This window comes from Varanus komodoensis, unplaced genomic scaffold (genome assembly GCF_004798865.1).
Source record: "Varanus komodoensis strain SLA01 unplaced genomic scaffold, ASM479886v1 scaffold14_1, whole genome shotgun sequence".
Classification (NCBI taxonomy): Eukaryota; Metazoa; Chordata; class Lepidosauria; order Squamata; family Varanidae; genus Varanus; species Varanus komodoensis.
Window position 1 is genome coordinate 15,945,412 of NW_025335438.1, and position 24,289 is coordinate 15,969,700.

At 40.6% G+C, this 24,289-nt stretch overlaps 1 protein-coding gene across 2 annotated transcripts in view; it reads left to right on the forward strand.

The window, feature by feature from the left end:
• The window catches only part of TOX (thymocyte selection associated high mobility group box), a 257,804-nt gene that overhangs the window by 218,505 nt on the left and 15,010 nt on the right, over positions 1-24,289 (forward strand). For both annotated transcript variants that reach the window (XM_044424442.1, XM_044424443.1), the window contains 2 exons: positions 12,342-12,422; positions 17,914-18,300. In XM_044424442.1, coding sequence (XP_044280377.1) covers positions 12,342-12,422; positions 17,914-18,300 — 468 coding nt within the window. The remainder of the gene's footprint in view (positions 1-12,341; positions 12,423-17,913; positions 18,301-24,289) is intronic.

Genomic DNA, 24,289 nt, shown 5'->3' on the forward strand with positions numbered 1-24,289 from the left:
GCCAACATCCCGTTCCTGGGCAAGGTACTAGAGCGGGTGGTGGCCACTGGTCTATAATTGGCAGCCACCTCTGGATCCAGGGCTGCCTTCTTTAGGACTGGTCGGACTACCGCCTCTTTTAAAGAGGACGGTACCCGACCGTCTCTTAAAGAGGCATTGACCACCTCCAGGATCCAGGTGCCAATCCTGTCCTTGGCTTTCTTAAGTAGCCAGGATGGGCATGGGTCTAGTAAGCAGGTGGTAGGGCATACTTGTCCAAGCACCTTGTCCACATCATCAGGCCGCAACAACTGAAATTCATCCATTAATTGTGGACTCGACGGTGTTGTTGGCATCTCCTCAGTAGAATCTGGTTCAATAGTAGAGTCAAGCTCGTGACGAATCTGAGTGATTTTCTCCCTGAAATGCATGGCAAAGTCGTCACAGTGGGCCTTTGAGGGTGGTATGAGATCCTTCATTGGGCCTGGATGTATCAGCCCTTGCACCACCCGAAAGAGCTCTGCCAGACGGCATTGTGAGGAGGCAATGGAAGCGGAGAAGAATTTCTTCTTCGCCGTCCTCACCGCCACAGCATAGGCCCGATAATGGGCTCTTAAGTGTGTTTGGTCAGATTCACCCCGTGATCTCCTCCACCTGCGCTCTAGATGTCTCCCAACCTGCTTCATCGCCCGTAATTCAGTTGTATACCAGGGAGATGAACAGGCTCTGTCAGGTGGGAGAGGACGCTTGGGAGCAATCATGTCAATAGCCCTGGTCATCTCCCCATTCCACAGTTCAACCAGGGCATCGACAGGATCACCAGCCTTGTCAACCGGAAAATCCCCCAGAGCTTTCAGGAATCCATCAGGATACATCCGGCTCCGGGGGTGGACCAATACAATCTGGTCCGCACCCTTACAGAGGGAAAGGCTGCTCTCAAGCTCAAACCTTATGAGGAAGTGATCTGACCATGACAAGGGCGTCAAACTTAAAGTCCTCACCCTCAGATCCCCCTCTTCCTGCCCTGTCGAGAAAACCAGGTCCAGAGTGTGTCCACGTTCATGGGTCGGGCCACTGACGTGTTGAGACAGCCCCATGGCCGCCATGGAGGCCATGAAGTCCTGAGCCACCCCGGTTAGAACCACCTTGGCATGGAGAGTGAAGTCCCCCAGGACCAACATCCTGGGAGTCCTCAACACCAGGTCCGAGACGATCTCCGTCAGCTCAGGCAGGGAGTCTGTTGGGCAGAAGGGTGCACGGTACACCAACAGAATCCCCAATCTGTCTCAGTTACCCAACACCAAGTGGAGCCACTCCAGCCCCAGCCTCGAGAGGACAGGAAGCCCCACAAGGGAGATAGAAGCTCGATAAACAAGAGCGACCCCCCTCCCCTCCCCGCCAGGCGTGGTCGGTGCTGGACCAGGTACCCGGGTGGGCACAGTTGTGAGAGGGTGACATCCCCCCCCCACCCGCCCTGGTCTCTGTGATACAAGCCAGGTCGGCCCTCTCATCCATGATCAAGTCATGGATGAGTGTTGCCTTATTTTGGACCGTCCTGGCATTAAGCAACAGCACTGATAGGCCTGGGGGGCAGTTGACAAATCTACCTGGAACCTGCCAGTTGGGGGAATAACCAGAAAGAGGGACAGGTGTTAACCATCTGTCCCTCCTTCTTCTATGCAGACCCGTTAGACCCCCAACGCCATAACGTCCATTGCCCATCACCACCCCAATGGTGGTGCCCACACGCTCCCCAGGTAGCATCATAGTAAAGCACGAGATGCACCAATTAAAAGCAACCTAAAACCAACAATTAAAATTACTAAAAACATCCTACTTAAAACCACCGCTAGCCCACAGACGAACAAAACCAAGGCCAACCACCAAAGCCCCCGGCCAGCCCAGCCCCCTGGCCAGCCCCCAAATGGCCCCCAAACGGCGGCGTCACCACCCTTAGGCTGTCGCCCTAAGATTTTAAGTGTGACTCTTTAATTACGTTTCTAGTACATTTATTTATTTGTTCATATCAACATGTTTTATTACTTGAATGCCAATAGAATGAAAACCTCTATTACAAGAACACAAGAAATGAGAACGTAAATAGAAAGCAGGTCATGCAGCTTGGCTAGCTGTTGCAGTCCCTTGTATTTTCATCCCCAGAAAGCTTCCCTTGAAGCTTAGGAGATCCTTGGAAATGCCTGAAATGTGATGCAGAAAGGGGAGCTGCAGGTACTTAAGAGGGAATTGGCAAAAATCAGTGTTTCAAGGTGCACATTTTTCTGGCAAAATTCTTTAAGAAAACAGTTGTTTTTTTAAAAAAAAATCAGCATATAAAATTATCCATCCTAGTATGCTTTAGTGGTTTAATCCTTCGTTTCTATTCGTTTGACTTAAACTGTGCTTAATAGAATGTAACCCAGCTGATAAAATATGTCAACTGATTAGCCTATTAGTCTAAATTTTCAGCAATCTTTGCAAACCAAGTATTGTTCTTATTGTGGATTTGTAAGTATGGTATTCATAGTCTGAAAAATTATCTCAATTTTTGCACAAATTCTAAGCCAGAATTTGCTTCAAATGTGCTTCAGATGTTTCTACCTTTCCTAAGTGACAAATCAGATGTCTCCATCATAGATAACACATTTAAATATGTTTAAGTCATAGATGTCGGTAACTTATTACTGCCTAAAACTGTTCCAAATGTAGAAATTTACAGAGCCCTTAATCGTACATTCATGAAAAGGTATTTAAAGACTTGCTTTCTACTACTTCATTGATCCATATTATCTTTCTTATTTTACACAAACTGCTTGCTGCTTAGGGTTTGCTTTGAAATATTGCAATTTTCATTAGTACATTCAGTTACTTTTTCAATTATGTTTTTACTTATTTAACTTGTTTGAGAGCCTCTTGTTAGCAGCATGCTCTCTGGTCAGCTCTTTCAATAAAATACCAATAAAATAACATTATATAAAATACAGTTTAAAATATGATAATAAGATCACAGTATACACAATTAAATAAAAATAAAACATACATTAATAAAACCAGTGCAATTGATCTAAATAGTCTAAGTAGTACCATAGGTTTGCTGAAACCTGAACACCAGTTTCAGGCACCTGAAACTGAACAAAGTACGACTGGTAGATCTCTGGTGGTAGGTCAATTCCAATTCCATAATTGGAGTGCCACAACAGAAAAGGCCCTCCCCTTTGCAACTTCCCCTTAACCTCCTTAGGAAGGGAGACTCATAGGAGGGCCTCAATTGAATTTAGGCAATAGGCAGCAATATATCGAGTAAGGCACTCCCTAAGGTAATGTAGGATTATGTATTTTTTGGTGTGGTGGTGGTGATGTGACCTCAAGTCAGCTCCAACTTATGGCAACCACCAAAATGTCCTGTCCTTGACAATCGTGCTGAGTTCTTGTAAATTTAAGAATGTGGCTTCCATTATGGAATTCATCTGTCTCATAGCCGGTCTTCCTCTTCTCCTGTCTTCAGCTTTCCCTAGCATTTTTGCCTTCTCCAGTGACTCTTCCCTTCTTATGATATGCCCAAAGTATGACAGCTTCAGTTTTATCATTTCCGATTCTGGGGAAAGTTCTGGCTTAATTTGATCAATTTTACCATTCCCTCAATCTAGGATCTTCTAAAAGTACATTTATTCTAACAATAACAATATTTATCCTATCTATGGATACCTTTCAGGTGCTGTATCCTTTTTGTGGTTATTCCACATATGGATATGGGCTGGTATAGAAATAAACATATAAGGAAAACATAAGTTTCAGTGCATGATATTATCATTTGCAGGCTCGGATCAATTTGTGTCTAGATAGAACTGGACAATGCCTGGAAATGCCAGCTTGGATCCCTACTTCCATTCTACAAACAGAGTGGGGTTCTTCTCATACAATGGACTTGCTTGCTACCACCTTCCCCTACAGGCACCTGAAAATCTACTAATATGTGAATGACCTTCCTCAACTTGAATGGGAACTATAGTAGAAAGAGAAAATCCATGAAAAACAGACTTCTCCTGCCTTATGCAAACAGCTGTGGATCCTGGGCTGTAAGACTTTCAAAACATCTTCAGTTTGGGGGTTTGAAATTGCAGCTGGATCCAAGCTGCAATTATACCTCACAGAGTTCCATGGCAGAAGAAAGACAAGATACCAAAAAAATAGAGAAAGTGTGAAAAGAACTTTTCTGCAAGAACAGAGTGCTGATCCAAGTTAGTTATAGGTTTGAAGTTACGCCTTTGTAGCAGTGTATTTAAGGGAGAGAGGGACAGTGCCAGGGTTATGTCCCCCCTCAGAAAGCGGATTGATTACATAATCTGCTGGAGCAAAACCAATGACTGACAGACCTCCCTGCTCTGTCAAATGAGATGAGATGATGACCAGGGTTTCATCTGTGACAGATTAGCATAGAGGAAGTCAGAGGTTAAGAAAAATATTCAAGCACAGGCTGGATACTTTTCTTTGGCATTTTTTTGTAGAGGGGGAGGAGGTTCCTAATTCAAATTATAAAGATTGTATTTTTAAATTAAAAGGAAAGGCTGGGTTTCAGCTGGCTGAAAAATCTTTTGTTAAAGCTCTTCTGTTTAAGGTTGAATATTTGCAGTTATAAGTAAGCACTACCAAATTGAACAGAACTTGCGCTCAGGTAGCATTGCATAGTTCTTTGGGAAGCACAACCACCCTCTCAAAAAGAGAGAGCATCAAGTGCAGCTCCCCAGAGAGCTTCAATCAAAGGTCTTGCTATGAGAGGCTCTTGCTTAGTGGAACTAGGTAGCAGAAAGTGCTTGGACTCAGGCTCACAGAACAACAAAAACACTTATTTGCATATGTTAATTTGCATATGTACTAAAGTCTGTGTGTGCCCATACATATCTGTAAAGGATCCTGCCTCCTTGTAAAAAGCAATGTACAGATAGGGGAGAAGATTTCAAGTGGTGGGAAGAGAGATCTTTCAGGCAGGAAGATTGGGATTGGCACAAGGTGAAACACAGGTGGGAAAAAGACCAGTTAATCTGGGGAAATCAGATGCAATAGATAACCTCAGGGGCCCTGTACCTTTACATCAGCAAGTGCCCTTGGCAGCAGAGTGGTGGGACTGAGGGACTCCCAGGGTTTTGGAGCCCCAGATAAGATACTCAAGGCTCCAGCCCTAGTAGGCTTTCACCTAACAATGTATCCCACTTGGTGCAAGGCAATGACAAGGAGGTGACCCTGGAGATTACCTGTGCTGGGTGGAGAACAGGAGGCAGTGGGCAGAGAGGAAGAAAAGAAGAGCAAGCGGGGCAGGTGCACCCTTTCACTCTTGGTGGGGTCTGGGTGTGGGGTAGGGGAAGGAGAGGTCAGTGGTGAGATTTCCAGACTTAAGGTGCCAGGATGAATTGTTGGCCCTGCTTTTCCGCAGAGAAAACCAAGACATATATGAGACAAACTGTTGCAGTGTAAGATTTGCAAAGCAGCCTCGACTGGGGAATTTTGCATGGTAACAAGGAACATTTCATGAGCAGGTATAACATATACACTTCTCTCTGTATATGCTTAAACATTTTAGATTAAAGGGGAACAAACTCTAGTGGCCAAGATTGTAAAAATACTTGCAAACTGCAAGGTCTCCCCCTCCCCCTCCGTGTGTGTGTGTGTGTGTGTGTGTGTGTGTGTGTGTGTGAGAGAGAGAGAGAGAGAGAGAGAGAGATGAATGCATGTGGGTGTGTGCATGACTAAAAGCTTGATTAATTTCTTATTTATCCAAGAATTACTTCACAATACCTGAAATGTGCTTAATATTGCAGGAGAATTATGAAACAACAGCTGAAGCTGGCTTGAAATCATTTCTATAATCCACAAGATTAACTGTAGCCCATGGTGGATTTTGACAGATACTGAAAACTACAGCAGGGATAGGCAGTTATACTAGTTTCCATTGCATGAATGAGTTAAAAAAATCCCTTAACTTGCACATAAAAGGAAATCCTTTCTCTTAAAATAGGTTGCATGTGGATACACTATAAGTACAACTATTTCAGAAGTAATAATGTACTGTCTAATTATATTATTGTAATATTTCTAGTACTTAATGTTGAATGCTTGAACTTTTAATGCTTCAAGTTGATTTTAGTTTGATATATTAATGGACTGGCTAGATTAATGCCTTTCTATTCCAGAGTATAATATATAATCAGTGTAGTTTTGTGCCATATTTCCTGAAAACATTTTGAGCCAAAAAACTAGTCCTGGACCTCTGCTAGATGTGTAACATATTGGGTGGTGTATGAATTAAAATAAAGATAATCATTGCATGTTAGGTATATTCCCTGCTGAATTCAGCAGAAGGAAAGACAGCTCCTGTTTCTGGGGATTCTATAAAAGCTAAGTATCACTCTTTTTAGTGCACTGTTTGTATTTTGGGCAGGCATTTGTTTATTTGCTTTTATAAACTGTTTGATTAGCAAAAGGTCTCAACAGTATGGTTTTGAGTAACTAGGAATAGTTGTGGGTTTCTTGTTAGTGTTACATTCTTTTGATGTCTTGGATATTTTAACAATATATGACAAGGCTTAGTACTATGACAAACAAATGGATTGATCTGGATAAATCTGTTCACATCTAGTCTCAATATCTTGCTGAGTCCATAAATATTTTTTCTCAAATTCATAGACATTTTGCTTCTTTGGCACAACAGATTTTCCTTCATGCAGAGGAATGAACATGGGTTTGTTGGGCCTCCACTCCCCTTTTTTCCTACATATTGCATGTGAATTGGCTAGGAGCACAATTTTGTAGCAGGTGAAAGTTGGAGCAGAATTTTGAGGTAATATGTGGAAAAAAGCACCACAAATGCCATATATATCCACTTCCCTTGCATCCGAGTAATATAAGGTGCAAGATCAAAGAATGTGGTTAAAAGTTTCCCCTGGACAATGTCAGAGAACACCCCATGTGCATGCTACCTTGAAATGCAAGGAAAAAAAACTTCAAGTCACCAGTGCTGCTTCCCATTAAGTTGAAAAGCTACCTTATGCTATCAGGATCTGCTTTATTCTAGTATTCATTGTCCTATCTTAAACATGGATCAGCTTTCTTACATCTTTCCACTTGTGAAATACAGTAATCTGAATATGTTCTAATCTGTTTGGGTCCAGAGAGACCAGATTTAACACAGTTTTGTTCACCTTGATGGTGCACCTTGATATGCAGCTCTTGCCAATGGAGAGAGATGTGTAGCAGATTACAAAAGATTGCAGCTACCTGGTCCCTGTGCAGCACAATGAAATGGCAAAGAAAATGATGCAACTGGATAGATACTGGTAGGAAAATGACAGTATGAAGGGGACCACAACAAATGTTTGGGTATCCCTGGATTAGGGGTTTCTTTTTCTAGTCCATATTGTCACAAAGATGAAGGAGCTTGATTGCAATTTTGCCTTACAAAACATCTTGGAAGGACAATTAGGCATGACTTCTGAAAAGGTAATAGCTCATCATTGCAAATATTGCATCAAGTGTCAAGTCAAGTTATCACATAACTGTCTACTACCTTCTTGTTCATAATGGAATTAGAGGCACCAAAACCCAAAAATGTATCATTTGATAGAACAAAGTTTAAATGCCTGCATGGTCTTCCAGAATATTCCTATTCAAGCATTTCAGCAAAACATTGGTTAAACCCCCTCCATCACTGTTCTCCCTATCCTCTACATGCAGGGGAAGATTTTGTGCAGATGAAAGTAGCCTCCTCTTTCTGTGGGAACTCCCCATGTGATTAGGAATACTGCAAGATGAGCATGGTAGATCACATGGTGATTCCTTAAGGATACAAGCACTCTCCCCTTCCCAGAGTTGCCTTTCATGTGTGGAAGGTGACAAAAGCAATGATGAAAGGGGCAAGTCTTGCCCACATTCTCTTCTCACATTTTTAACCATTAGCTTTGAGAGCACTTGAATAGAGCTTCTGGCTCTGCAAATACCATGACTTCACCATCAGGTTAGTTCCCCCCATCGTCCCCTCTAACATGGGTGTTTTTGCATTATCCTGTCTGACAAAGGGATCTGGAGATCTCAGAAATAGTCATGTTTTGTTATACAAGGCTTTTGATTTGGTTAAATAAAGGTATTACCCAAATATGACCTTTTGAATTTTTCACATAATGTATGATTCTTGGGACTTGAACCTAGGTTGAGCCTTCCAGATTGTTCTAACTCTAGTGGTAATGTCATTATGATCTGTTCTCATATTTAACCTATAAGACCTCTTACAACACAATCTTAAAACTAAGCTAGGAAATACCTAGAAATGCTCCATACAGGATGGTACGTATGATTGGATGGAAATAATGGCATGATATCTGTATATGATAGGAAACCATAATTGTACTTGCATACAAAGTTCTGTAGCACTACCATTAATTGGATTTAGAAATAAAAAGTATCAGGAATAAATCTGTGATATCCATGATCTTTTATTCTTATTGGACTCTGTTTTGGTTTTGAAAATAAAATAACAAAATTATGCAGATGTATTCAGACTAAAATTTACAGTCTTGCCTTTCTAAGGTCAGGGAAATTTAATTTTAGCTGTGAGGCCCGGGGGAAGGGTCAACTAATGGGTGTTTCATTTTCTTGAAACAAACAATACGTTTTAGCAATACCACAAACAATCAGCCCAGAAACGCAACTTGTTATAAATCCTTTCTGAAACAAAATGAGCTCAGCTTTGTAATCTGAAGAAATTGCAAAAGAATGCACACATGCCGTTGCACAGCTAGAACCAATCTATTATTTTTATTCCTCTCTCGATATTTACAGCTTTAGTATCCTAGGATGCCTGTTTTTCCATTATGATCTTATGTTTCCCTGGGATGCAAAATCTTTAATCCTTTAAAGCAATCTCTGGGTTTTAGCAGCAGAGATCAGAGGGACCTGCATGCTCTTGAAAACACAGCTTTGATGGAATAATATGAAGAACATTTTATAAGAATAATGTGGTACCACTTAACAAATAAATCTGCAGTTTGGAAATATGCTTGGATGTGTGCATGTACATGCTCTAGATTAAAATAATGTGGGATTTATTCAAAAGAGATCAGTTTAAAGGCAGAGGAAATGCATCTTACTCTCATACACAGATGGGGAACACCCTAGCCATTGTGGAGGCAGTGGCTAGCCTGACAGCAAACTGTTCTTCCTGTGCATCTATTTTTACAGCTCCTTGTTGGATGCACACAAATGGCCATGTTCCCCATTAAATGCTCTCCACCTATCTCAGACCTTGCCATCCTTTGAAGACATGATCAGCTCCAAAGGTCTCTAGCTGGTAAACCCATGGTGTGAAGGCATGAGTCTCTGTTCCACATATTCTGTTATGGGTCTTGGGCAGCAGAGACAGAAGTAGAACTGAAGTCTGCTTTTCTGCATGTTTATTCTTTAAAATCTGTACTCACTGTACCTATCAAATGCAAACGAATGAACAGTAATTATCAAAGGTATGGCAGGATCTGGAATATCATAATGCATCAATAGGTAGGTTGTTCTATCAGCTCCAAGTGATATAGAAACTGCTGGGCTGCTTCTACTTCAATATGGTATCAAAACTATTCCCAGAAAGAACTTGAAGTGGGGCCTTCTTTCTTCCTCCAAGTCTTTTCTTAACACTCATCTTTTCCTCATCATCCTTGGATTGTTCCTTTAGTCTGCATTCCCAGATTTTACAAAGTGCATGTAACTGTGGTCTTCTTTTCTTGGCTGCTTGCTCCACTCCCTGTTTTAGACAAAGCTCATGAGGAATCTACCTGCCTTGTTTGTGCCTGTGTAAATCCGTAAGACCAGAACTATTAGAAGTGGCTAATAACAGCAGTTAATAATAACAGTAATAATAGTTAATCCCCTATTAAAAGATACATACAATTGCTTGCATAGTAAGATGGGTTTATTTTACTACATATCCATGGACAAGACAGGAGGTATCAGCAACCTTGAGCAACCTTGAGGAGCCAGCATTTGCAGAAGTACAAAAAATCTGGAGGGAAAAACCTAAACAGGTATGGGGGCAAAACAGTATAGTGATGGCTGAAAGGCTTGGCCTCAGGGCTGAGTATAGGCTGCCAAGGACATGTACCTGCCCATGAAGCTGCTGCAGCAGCTGCCACCACTTTCTTCTCCTCCTCATTCACATAGTTGGACAGACAGGTTAGGGCCAAGCCTAAAGATGCTCCATTCTAAAAGAGACATTATTGCTTGCATTTTGAATAGCTTAAATCAAAAGAAACCAGATGTTGTCTTTCAGGGAGGCACATAGCCAATAAGGCCACGGGTGGGGTTTAGATTGTCCCTGTGCCCTCCTCAGCTGAATCCACCCCTCCCAAAGGCAGCATCTGAAGAGCTCAGATTGCTTGGTAAGACATGCATTGTTTCAGTGACTGCTGCCACCACTGCTCCCAAGAGAAAAAGAAAAAAGGGTGAGCAGGGGTTTTCAGCAGTGGCAGCAACAGCTGGGAGGCTGATTAGGGAGTGATGGGTTTTTGCAGTGGTGAGATGGGTGGGCAACGGATTTTGGTAGGGGACAGGTGGACAATGGGCTTCCAGTTGTATTTATCAAACATAAATTTGCCTTCATTCCATAATTCAGAATCATGACATTTACTCATGCCATGGCTCTAAAAGCATTTATTGTAGAGAAGCTTTAATTTTAAGCATTATGATTATAAGCTTGTAATTAAATTGCAGATATTGCATAACTTGGTATCTTAGCCACTGCTGCAGCTATTTCTATACAGCATGGTGTAAAATAGTCATCATCAATCAACTGTCATGGTATTGTTATTAATGCAATACCCATCATTTCTTCCTTTTGTGTAGACAAGTGTTTTAGGTAACAATCCTATCTTTTGATAACTGGCACTTCAGCTGATCATGCAAATTGCACCTTAAGGTAGATGGACCTATTCTGATGGATAAAGAAAGACAATACAAAGATATCCCTTTCTGTATTTGCATGTCAATAGTTACTACCCAAACATTCAGCACATTAAACAAAAGTAAAACATTAAAATATTATTAAAAGCAATGTAAATGCCAGATTTTGATGTACTCAAAATGGCACTGGAGGAGAGCTTTGTGAATACCCTGGACCAATGGAAAGAGGAACAAATGGGTCCTAGATCAAATCAATCCAGAACTTGTCCTAGAAGAAAAATGACAAAATTGAGGCTGACAAACTTCAGGCATATCATGAGAAGGCAAGTCTTACTGGAGAAGACAATAATGCTGGGAATAGTCAAAGGAAGACGTGGAAAACCAAGTATGAGATGGACCAGTTCCATACTGGAGGCAACAGCCTTGTACAAGAGCTAAACAGAGATGTGAAGCTGGAGGCGTTGATTCACAGGGTTGCCACAAGTTGGAAATGGCTTGACAGCATATAGCAACCACAACAAAATGCTAGACTGAAATTATTCTTAACAACTTTTCAAAAAGAGAGAGGGCTCAAATCAAGTCTTGAAATGGAAAGCTTTCAACAATCTGAGGGTGATACCAGAGAAAGCCTTTTCAAATGTGTCCAACAAATGGGGCTTCTGTGATGAGCAATAATTTCTTCAGAAGAGCTTCTTCTGCGGATTTTAATAGATAGGTTCATAAGAAGACCAGCAATCCCTTATCTAGCCAGACCCTCAACCATTTTAGAGTTTTGATGTTAAAATCAACACTTTGAACTGAGCCTGGCAAACACACAGTGTATCTTTTGTTCCTGGGGAAATGTATCAGCGAGCAGGCATGCCCACCACATGGAAATTGCTGATAAAGTTTATTTGTAACAATGCACAGTGTAGATATCATACATGAGAGCCATATGGATCGTCCCAGCAATTTTTGGCATGGAGACAGACACTGCCTAAGTGATCTAAGTGGATCACAAATCAGTCCACATAACCCACTCCATAGATCTACTAATATGCAGATTTTCCCCAGTAAGTATAGTAACATAAAAACTGCCCTAAAAAGAAACAAACACAATATTTCTAAAATCATATGTCTAAAGTATTAATGCTTTGAACACTATCATAACTTTGATGAAATAATACTTTTTATTTCTAATCCACACCTTCCTTAATTTTTTCCCAGTCAGAGCAGAGCAAAATCACCAAGTAGGTTTGTACTCTATAAGCATTACTTTTAAAAGTTTAAGTGTCCACTTTTAAAAATGCATTTCTGTAAAAGATGAAAAGTAGAGGGTGAAAGGAAAAAAAATGCAAAGTTGTTGTTACTATATCTGTATTATAAAGTGTGAGATTTTAATTTAAAGGAAAATGTGCCCAGTTGCTGACTTGGTGTTCTTTCTTGTTTTTCAGGTATATAAAAAGAAAACTGAAGCTGCTAAGAAGGAATATCTGAAGCAGTTAGCTGCGTACAGGGCAAGTCTTGTATCCAAGGTAACATGTGAACATGTGAAGTTTTTTGTATTTTATGTGACGGACTGGATATAGTTAACCTACCTACCTACATAAATAAATATATATGAATTGAAAGGGGAAGAATTTTTGTATTGCTCAGCTGTGCAACATGCATGGTGGTTTTCCTTTCTCTAAGTGTTGTGGTTCATTCTTTTCTTTGCTGTGCAATATGAACAGCTGGCTGACAAATCAAGATAGTAAACACCAGCACTTTCTACTCATGGAAGCAGACAAATGAAATATAACATAGTATCAGTGATTAATAACTGTATGTTCTGATTCTCAGTATTTTGTATTTATCTGTACAACATACTCATCAGTGATCTGGTTCTCATGACATGGCATCAATTCCTGGGTTGCTGGGATGAATGGGTCATGCAAGCCAAGCGTTCTTCATCTCTGCTTGTAAATGACAACTCAGGAATGTCCCTGTGAAGAAAAGTTTATGTGTAAATGTTGAGGTCCTGTAACGTGCACATTGTGTGGCCTCTGTGAAGCAGTAGTGTATCTGAGTGTATCTGTAACATGTGAACTAGTTCACTGTGTGATGCATTTACATACATTTTTGTAGGTTATAACTTGGGTAGGTGAACAAACTGCAATATCTCTTTTAGCACAAAATGGTCCCTGAAATTTGACAGCAAACTACCAATTCTCCTTTTAATGCAGGCTTTTCTCCCTGCCACTGCACCACCAGATTTTGGCTGTGTAGTGGCAGGGTAGGTAGGGGGACAGTGGTGCAGCCTCCACTGGGATCCAGGGTGGCAATGTGGGTTCCCCAGCTCTTGAAAGTTGCCAACCTTTATTATATAGCCAAATGGTTAGTATTATTATACAAAACCAACTGGAATTCTGGATATTGTCTTACAAAGTTGTCTTTTACTGCTGAAGCCTAATTTTGCATGAACGGTCTCATTAGCAGTGGTATACTCATTGCATGGCTAAGCAAAGCTGGGTGGTAAACTTGAATTCAAAGGTGCCTTGTGCAAACAAAACAGTACTTTCAATGATTCAAGATGCCCCACCACTTCCTTTCTTCCACTACAACCTTCAGCACCACATCCCATGTTCTTTATTACATGAGGCTGAGCCTCATCAAAACTGCCTCTGCCTGTAATATCAGTGTTTTGATGCAGCAGTGGTGTTGCTACTGTTGCAACCTATTGTAAGAATTGATGTTCTAGAGCAGTTAGTCGTACATGCCAAAGTCATCAATATTTTGATTGAAACAGCTTGAAAGTATTTCCATGCCAGAAAAGTATAGATTTGCTATGTGAATACTCTAGATTTGGAGGGGGCTTGTACTGGGAGTCAAAAGGTGAATGTTGTTAATCTAGACCTGATGAGTTTTATTAGGCTACATATCCTAGTTTGCTAGAATTTTCTCAAAGCCTTTTTCCCATTCTTATTGAAATCAATGGTACTACTGCCAAGCTGTTTGATATGTGTAAAAATAATGTTAAAAAATCACATTACAAAGCATTTACATCATGCTATTCAGATTATGATATTATTTATAGCACTGACTAAGCTTTTGCATTGCCCTTAGTTGCAACTTTCCTTACTTCTGCAAGTAGTTTGTATAGCAAATTGTACAGCAGTATTTAAAATGCTGTGAAATGCAGTTTTGTTTTTGGAAAAACAAGCAGTTTTTCTTGCTTACCATGGCATTTTTTGTTCAGGCTGACAGTAGGATTTGTTACTATACCTGTTGAGCAGATATTTATAAGTAGTTTGTGTAGGCAACTCCAGAAGCTTGGGGTGTAAAAACCTACCTCAAGTTATTTAAGAGACACAATGGCCTGTTCAACATACAATAAAATGTGGCGTCAGATATGGACCACATACAATTTAGGCATTATTTTTCAACTTCTGTGAGGAACAGCAGCCTTGTTAGAGGACTATTTTAAGGATGGATGGCACTGTAGGGTTAATGCCCCACCATGTTCCCTGGGGGTAACCTCTGTCAGGAGCCTCTGTCAGAACGGCCTACTTGCCTGTCTCTCTTGTTCTGCCTGTATGAAATTCTTATCTCACACAACTAGGGACCTACAAAGAGATTAGTATTATTTATCATTATATTATATCTGTGCGCCAGCTTTCTTCCTCTTGCAAGGAAAGATTCTTTACAAGGTTCTCCTGATCTGTTTCATTCTCACAACAGCAATCCTGTGGGGCAGGTTAGGCTGAGAGTAAATGCCTGGTCCAAAGTCACCTAGTGAACCCAATGGTTGAGCAGGGACTAGAACCCAGATCTACTGAAAACTAGTCCAACACTTTCAACCACTGTGCCATGCTGGCTGTAAGATTACACAGTCTGGTACTTTTCAGTTATTTTGGACTATGCAGCCACAGTACCTGTCCATTGGCTTTGGGAGCCAATGGAAATTGTATCTCAAATCACCTGGAGCGTGTTGCTAATCCCATTTGACTGTTTTCAAAAGCAAAGAACAAGTCAATTTAACAGTTCCTTTACCACCACATTTATTAGTAAGTCTAAAATGTCTGCTAAAACCTAATTTGCTTTCAGCCTACGTCTTGATTCTGACTCACATTCTTCACTCCCTTTGCCTGAATCCCAACCTTCTCCATCATTCTCTGAGAAACCCATTCCCCTGCACCTTCTCATCCCTCACTTCCTGCTTTTTCTCCTGCTCTGCACTACTGTTCACGGTCTCATGAAAAACTATAGACAGCACTTATGGGCAAGGAAACTTACCTTATTGCCGTTACAAGGAAAAAGCAATGTCATTAAAGAAATAGGGAGGGGGGGATTTGAGCAGAATACAGCCTGGATCAAATATTGTTTTCTGCCTAGCATGATACCAGGATATCTGAGGCTGCACTTCTATACACATTTACCTTAGTATAATTACAACTGAACTCAGTGGACTTAATTCAGAGTAGATATGTAAAGGATTGTACTGTCAGTAGACTGAGATTTCTCTTCCATATGCAAGATCTGCAGAGACTGTGACTTGGTGGAACAATCCCTTATAGTTTGAGAAGAATCATTCCACTTGCCATTACAGTTAGAAAGATAGTGAGACCCCATTGGTATGTGGCATCTTTTCTTTGTCCCACTATAATAAAAGAGAGCAACGTTTTTACACTTCTTGCTTTGTTGCCTTTTTGAGTGTTCCATTTTTCTGGATCTGTGTGCTAGTATACCACCCTTTGTGCGGGTAGAACACATTCCTACCTATGCACAGAGAATTGAATTCCCTTTATCATTTCCATTTAATTTTGCTTAGTTTACTGGAGAAAATACATTTTTGTTGCCGTCATTACTTCAGTTTGACTCGGGCAGATGAAGTTATCATCTTTCTCATTGCATATCATTGCACATAATGAACCAATTTCTGTAATGTGCATATTGGCTGATTGGTGGTGATGGTGCATACATCAAAAGGAATACAAATGGTTCTTCACAGGCTCCAGTGACCCCAGAGTGCCTGGAGTAATGTTAAACTTATTTTGACTTGTAAATGGAACAAATGTGACATGGAGGTTATAGGATAAGGGCATATATGCATCTTCCAACCCTTGTTTTGACATAGTACTGCTTTCTTTTCAAGGAACATTTTATCTTTTTTTTCCCTGGCATGCTTCACCTTTCACTAGTTATTCATTCAACTTTTCCCTACGAGATGAATTATTATTCAGGTACATATCCACTGGCAAGCCCTTGGGAATTAATCTCTTACTCTTTTCTGCATTTATGTGAGCACATCTAGTTTATAAGTCAGCTATGAAATGACTGTGGGGAAAACTGAGCAAAATTGATGCAAATATATTTTTTAAATGTTATATGGAAGTTGTTACAGAAAATATTTCTCCTACAGATTATCCCAAAAAGTCTGTGTTTGTGTTAAATTTTACTGGTTCACTTAATTCTGTTCTAGCCGTACATGCCTATTGGGATAGTGCCCTAAAACTGATGAGCTGATAGACCTGCTCCAAGTGTAGGTAGCTTCCAAGATTGTGCACTGATCAGGCATAGGACCATTCACCATCACAGTCTGGGGACAGAACTCTATAATAATACCTTTTCTTCTGCTGCTGCAACTATAATGATACAAGTAGTCAGCAGATGCTATTGCTTTCTAGACAGGAAATAGAAAAGGGCATTAGTGGACCCAGAAGCATTGGCAAGACTTTTTTCCAGAGTCAAGATGTTGAAATGTAATGACCTGGAAATTAGAAACTGGTCCTAGATGGCTATCTACCATGTGCTGCCACTATAAGGGGTAAAAAAAGATGTTCAAATTATTGTTTGGGGCCAAGGTTATCCATGCTCTGGTAATCTCCTGAGTAGATTACGGCTTGGGTCCTGGTTACCTGAAGGAGCGCTTACATCCATATATGCCCAGTCGCCCCCTGAGATCGGCGGGAAAGGCCCTTCTCCGGGAGCCCCCCATGAGAGAAATTAGGAGGGTGGCTACTCGGAGGAGGGCTTTCTCAGCGGTGGCGCCTAAGTTATGGAATGCGCTCCCCAGAGAGGTCCGCCTGGCGCCGTCATTATTTGTTTTTCGGCGCCAGGCAAAGACCTTTTTATTTAAGCAACATTTTAAATGTTAATACTACTGAATTTTATCTGGCCAGGGTGGCTTATTTTATATTGTGTGTTTTAAATTATTATTATTATTCTATATGTATATTTTAATTTATGTGGTTTTATTTATTGTTGTAAGCCGCCCCGAGGCTTCAGCGAATGGGGCGGCATAAAAATAAATAAATAAATAAATAAATAAATAAATAAATAAATAAAGTATTCTACATGGAGTTACCATTGAAAATGACTTGGCAGGTTCAGTTGATGAAAAATTCTGGTTTATTCATATCACGCTAATTTTAAAATAATTGCACTGATTACCAGTTTGGTTTTGGGTCCAGTTCAAGATCCTAGTACTTATTGGTAGGCCCGTAATGTTTTTGAATCTAAATTCCTGAGGAAGTATTTATTATTTATTTATTTATTAAAACATTTCTATGCCGCCCCTTGCCGAAGCCTCAGGGCAGCTCACAGCACAAATAAAATACAAGAAAATACAAAAATAACAATATAAAATTAACAATATAAAATAAATAACAATATAATAACAGTACCTTTTCCCATTCCAGTCTGCTTGTGCCTTAAGCTGTTCTGAAGAAATTTCAGAGTTAAGTCATAACATTATCATGCTAACTTGTTTGATGCATCACCTTAAGCTAGACAATACAGTCCAAAATTGAAAAGAAGTAAGTGTTGCCTAAATTCGGAGAAAGGATACAGTTAATACAGATACTTTTTATAAAATATATTTTGTTCTGTAATTATGAAGCTTCTATTGTGGTGGCTGTGGTTCTCTTGTCACTGGTAGAGTAGAGCAAGCTAAAAGCCAATACATGCAGTCTGCTATGACACCTGTCAGCTTGCTGCCACACATCAGCATTCAAGTATTTTCTCCTTTTTTCCCCTCCCTAACAGAGCTACAACGAACCTGTGGATGTTAAGGTATCCCAACAACCTCAGATGATAAATGCAAAGCAGTCAGTGTTCCATGGATCTACACAACCTCATTCAGCCTTGTATCTAAGTTCCCATTATCACCAACAAGCAGGGATGAATCCTCACATAACAGCCATACATCCCAATATTCCAAGGAACATAGCACCTAAGCCTAACAACCAAATGCCTGTGACTGTTTCCATAGCCAACATGGCTGTATCTCCACCTCCATCCCTTCAGATGAGTCCTCCAATTCACCCGCACCTAAGTTTACAACAACACCAGCCACTTACAATGCAGCAGTCCATTGGGAACCAGCTACCAATGCAGGTCCAGTCTGCTTTGCATTCGCCTACAATGCAACAAGTAAGTCTTACTTAAGTTTTTAATCTCTTACAGTCCTGAAACTTCAGTGATAACTGTGTAATTTTCTCCTCTTCTACTTTCTAAAATCTAGATTATATATGCAGCTGCAGCTTATAGTCCGTAAGGGTAGCTTCTTCCAATAGGAGAAAGGCCAGGGGGTACCTCTTCCCCCTAACCATATCATAGTTTCCAGTGTGTGTGTGTACAGCCTGTGGGCCAGCATGAGGGATCCTGCTCTTTTCTAAGCTTGCAGCCACTTCATGATTTTGTTGAACAAAGGACCTTTACTTCTGCTGAGACCATTCAGGCAGCTACTCAAGAACTATTTCCTCTCCAGGCCCTTGCATGGAGTTTTATGTCATTCTAGTGAGATGCCAGGGATTGAAACTGGGACCTACTGGATGTATCAGGCTACTTAACTATAGTCCCAATGCATACTTCACAGCTGTAATTAGTTTGTCTGTTTCATCTACAAAGGTACAAGTCATTGCATAGAAAAGGGGAACTTAAAACCCTGCATTTTCACCACTTCTGCCATCTATACAAACAATACACTGAAAAAGCCATGATGATTAAAACCATGGCTCATACAATTCATAATTTTGACCTGCTGTCTATTTTTTCTTGTGTTCAGTTGCACATAAGGGTGTTCAAATGAGCATCAGTCAACTGTGTTGTTTTTAATAGCACATCAAAGGACTTATTTCTCAGTTCCACAGGTTAAAAAACACATACTTTTCCTTTCATCTTTTTCCCTTTTTAACAGAACAGAAAATGTTTACCATCAATTTATGTCATACCATGAACATATACTTTAATCTCAGTTATATCCTGTTGGTGGACTTTTGTGAACCCAGCTATGACACTATGCCTTATTCAGATGTTTTCATTTAGTGTACACTAAAGTGACCAAATATTTTTTCTAAACAGTGACAGTTCATTTAGCATCTCAATGGTTGTAGGTTTCCCCAATTATTTTTTCAATGTGCTTTAACTTACATATGGTATAATGAATCCATTATGTTGCACATTCACATAGATTGATTGCCTCTGTCTTAAGTTTCACACAGGTCATGTGTCAGATATTACCTTCTAAATCATGAGCTTCATTAGCAAAAGTCAGCCTAGTAGAAGTCTAACAAATTTAACCAACTTTCTTGTAATACTCGTAGACTTATTGACATTTATGCAGGAATTTTGTGGTCATTGAAAACAAAAGGGAAAATAAAGTGTGTGTTGGTTTGTTGGTTTGTTTGTTTGTAAACCAGATGCATTTGGTTATATATTCCAGAGAACACAGTTACTGGAATATGACTGCCAGAGTTTGTATTGCTGTGTGATTCTTGGTAACAGAGATACTCCAAATGCAAGGCAGGACTGCTGTACAGTGCTGTGAGACCAGGGCTCACAGGCTCAGAGCATCATGATTTTTTAATTAGCAGGGATGATGATGTCATCTTGCTCTGTCATCAGATCTGAGTGTTCCCTCTGCACTTAGCAGCAACCAGGGATAGAAGGGATGGATATTTACAACAATTATACATTGATGTGAGCTACTTCTTGCTGTGATTAAACATATTTTGAGGTCATTTAGTCCTGAAAAAACAAACAGCATCCATTAAAGCTCTATGAAAAACATGCTTATGATGGAAATAAAAACTGATAGAATTGGTTTGTTTTGGTGACTTTAAATCAGGACTTCAGTGATAATCTACAGTCAAGGGTTGAGTATGGGATAGCCCATCCTTTTCCTGCAAAGTACTCATCGTGGCTTACACAAGCCTCCCTTTTTCCATTTTATCTCCACAGTGGCAGGTTGGACTGAGAGTCAGTGCTTAGCCGAAAGTCACCTAGAGCAGGGGTCTCAAACTCAACTTACCTGGGGGCCGCTGGAAGTAGGGTCTGGGTGAGGCTGGGCCGTATCAAGTATTCCACCACCGCAGTGGTGGTGGGCCGCTCATCCCACGTCGCTCCCAGAGGCCGGCCCGGGCGCCGCCGGCGCTTTGAAGGCCGCAGGGCCCCTCCCCTGTGTCCTGCCCATCCTGGCGTGCAGGTTAGAGGGAACATTGCACCCTGGGTAACAACTCATGCAGGTGCGTGTGAGAAAAACGCGCGGGCTGCACTATCACTAAACTTTGATATCTAGTGGGGGCCACAAAATATCATCCCATGGGCCGCAATTGGCCCGCAGGCCCCGAGTATGAGACCCCTGACCTAGAGAGTTCAAAACTCTAATCATTGCACCACAATGGCTCTTTACTACTTGTTATAGAAACATGACATGGTTGTTAAAATGTGAACTATCATGTCATCTGATCTGCAACTGTACTAAAAGCTATGGCAAATCCATGGTTTGTTCTTGCATTGTAAACTGTGGGCCTGTTATCTCCATTGGCTTCAGGCAACATTACTCAACATGTTTGTTATTGTTGTTGTTGTTAGTTGTGTAACTACAACTAATACTGAATCCCTACTCATTCTTTGAGTATGGTGCTCTGTTGTCTGAACCCTAGTGCTGAAAAAACTTGCACTGGTCATCTTGTGCTGTTTTAAATACATGGATTAATGCTATTTAGAATAGTATAAAAGCTATTTTCTTCAGCAATATGATTGTACTGGGGACTTTTAAGAAATTGCAGTTTCATTTATTTTTCTGATTCACCTTTTATTTAGTAAGTTCTTTGTCATGCTAGTGTACATTCTTTTCAGTACATTCTTTGACATTTTTGCCTCTGTTTCTTCCCCTACCATTTTCCTCCACACTATGTTTCTGAATGTGGTTAAAAAGAAGGGAAAATCATTAATATCTGTCAACTGTCCTTATAACCTTAAGGGGAAATCTTTGTATGATATCACACAGACAGATTTTCAATTTCCTTGTGAAATAAACAGATGCTTTAGGATTTGGATGTAATTTAAAGGTTTAAAAAACATCACATTGAGATTGATGAATAAATCAGTTCTGAAGACAAAAACATTGATGTCTATTGAAAATACCTTTCCAGACAGGCAGGAAATGAAATTAGTTCCCAGTAAAGTATAGAGATGAGGATCACAGTTTAGGTTCTGCTGCAGGCTTTTTACTACTTGCTATAGTTGCACACAAAACCCCCAGCTAGGCATACAGAAATCTAATTAAAGAGCAAATGTCCCATCTGACATCAAATTAATCTTTATCTAGTCCCCTATTTTTATTTCAATCTGGTGCAAGAAAATGAAACTTAAAATTCAAGGCATGTCAATGTACTAATTTTATCTTCAGTAATAATACAAGGAGAAAACTTTGGCATTATCTCAATGTACAAAGCATCCATTTTCTGATTTTTAAAACATGGTATTACTATTTGCAAAACCATACATACAAGAATGAAGTATTTCTGCATCAGAGTGATATAAGCATCCAGGACAGTTCATGGAGTGCTTGGAATGTTTACTAAAGTTGGAGTCTGAGGCCCTTTTTTCACTTTGCATTTCTGAACTTCTTCAATTACTTTTGGCATATACATTTTCAGCAAGCCTAATTACAACAGCATGGCTTCCAAATCAAATTTGAAAAACTGTGGATCATGCAAGAACTATTGCTTCTATTTCATTGGCTTGTAGTTCCAGTAGGAATGGGGACCCTGATAAGCTAAGGTTCAAATATCTAGTTGTTATATATTTGGTTGTTTGCTGCTTTCAGTCAATATCAAGAACAGAAGCGGGAAAGAGGGCAGGGGGCAATTAGCAGCAATTCAAGAAAACCCACTGATCAGACCTGACAGTTCCAATGTAAGCATCAAATTAGATAGTTCCAAAGCAATTCCCATATAAATACCAAATCATGTGCTTGACAGCTGGAGGACTTACACTGTACAAAATACGCTTTCCACTTTCATTGTCTGCTTTGGCATATGCTTTGACTCATGAGTAGTAAAACTGCAATTCATTGAGACAGTTGCCACTTCACTGGAAGATATAGCTGATGGGTTGAGGTATATAGTTAATGGCTCAAGACACAGAGACCCATTTCAGAGATAATAGCTGTTTATGAGTTGTTTAACTAAATCACATTCCATGGGTTCTAAATCTAGGTTCTTGTCTACCATCAACCAGGAATTCCAGATTCAGGCGCCTTAAAAGAAAAAAAAAACTACTCAGGAATGGGGCATTCCTATTTCTTTGAGCAACTTGATGCAAAGTGGAATTGGTGAACACTGCTCAGGAAGTGCACTTTCTCATTCCTGTGAAGCACCCAAGCCTTAGTTATGCATCATGAAGTGTGAATGGGGGGCCAGTGACTTGTGGATCAGTCAAGAAAGCAGTCACATCATGTCATGCTGAATTGGGGTACAATATTCTGCATATTTAGTAGGAAATAATTGAAACTGAACACAAGTGGAGGAAGTCTTTCAAAGTAAATAATAGTTTTGCTAATCTTTTATAATATTAGGCTTAACACATTCATAAATGGAACTTCACTGCATAGATTCTTTAAAGGAGAACTTGAAGAAGATAGGTATTTCAGAGTTCTACATTAATCCATGATAATTGCTGTATCAGCTCTGAGACAAAAACAGCAGGTGTCTACAACTGGAACACTAGCTGCAAGGATAATGGAGGTGAATAGAGGTCTTAGAGGAAAGTGGTATGGTCAGAAGAAAAGGCAAAGTCAGGTCTAACAGGAGACAGACAGAAGACCAGACATGGCAGAGGCAAGGAGATTTGAGAGACAGGCACTAACGCTATAGAAAAAGCAAAAGCACAGGAAGGGTCAGGAACAAACAGGAATCAAGGCACCAAAGAAGGACTGGAAGTAGATGCTAAATCAGGAACACAAAGCATCCACCAAAAAGACTCATATTGCTGTTGTGAGGTTAGGCATGGCTGAGCAGCCTTTAGCTCCTCCTGTGGCTTACAGCTGGTTCATATGATAGTGATGGTTTGAATCCCTGCAAGCACTCACAGGCCTGATACTAGCTCTTGTAAGTACTTGCAATGTTGACTGCAAACCATCAGAGGGCGCCATGTTGCTCTGCAGATTTTGACAGGCTGCTGCTGTTGTTGTTAGTCGCAAAGTCATGTCTGACCCATCGCGACACCATGAAAAACATTCCTCCAGGCCTTCCTGTCCTTCACCATCCCCCGGAGTCCACCCAGGCTCACACCAACTGCTTCAGTGACTCCATCAAGCCACCTCATCCTCTGCCGTCCCCTTTTCTTTTGCCATCTATTGTTCTCAGCATTAGGCTCTTCTCCAGGGAGTCCTTCCTTCTCATTAGGTGGCCAAAGTATTTGAGTTTCATCTTCAGTATCTGGCCTTCTAAAGAGCAGTCTGGGTTGATCTCCTCTAGCACTGGCCGGTTTGATCGCCTTGCGGTCCAAGAGACTCACAGGAGTCTCCTCCAGCACCACAATTCAAAGGCCTCATTCCTTCGGCGCTCAGCCTTCCTTATGGTCCAGCTTTCACAGCTATACATTGCAACTGGGAAAACCATAGCCTTGACTATACGCACTTTTGTTGGCAGGGTGATGTCTCTGCTTTTTAGTATGCTGTCTAGATTTGCCATAGCCCTCCTCCCCAGGAGCAAGCGTCTTTTAATTTCTTGGCTGCAGTCCCCATCTGCGGTGATCTTGGAGCCCAGGAAAATAACATCTGTCACTACCTCCATTTCTTCCCCATCTATTTGCCAGGGAGTGAGAGGAGTGGATGCCATGATCTTAGTTTTCTTAATGTTGAGTTTCAAGCCAACTTTTGCACTCTCCTCCTTCACCCGCATCAAGAGTCTCTTTAGTTCCTCTTCACTTTCTGCCATTAAAATGGTATCATCTGCATATCTGAGGTTGTTGATATTTCTCCTGGCAATCTTAATTCCAACTGGTGATTCATCCAGCCCTGCCTTTCTCATGATGTGCTCTGCATATAAGTTAAATAAGCAGGGAGACAGTATACAGCCTTGCCGAACGCCTTTCCCAATTTTGAATCAATCAGTGATTCCGTGTCCAGTTC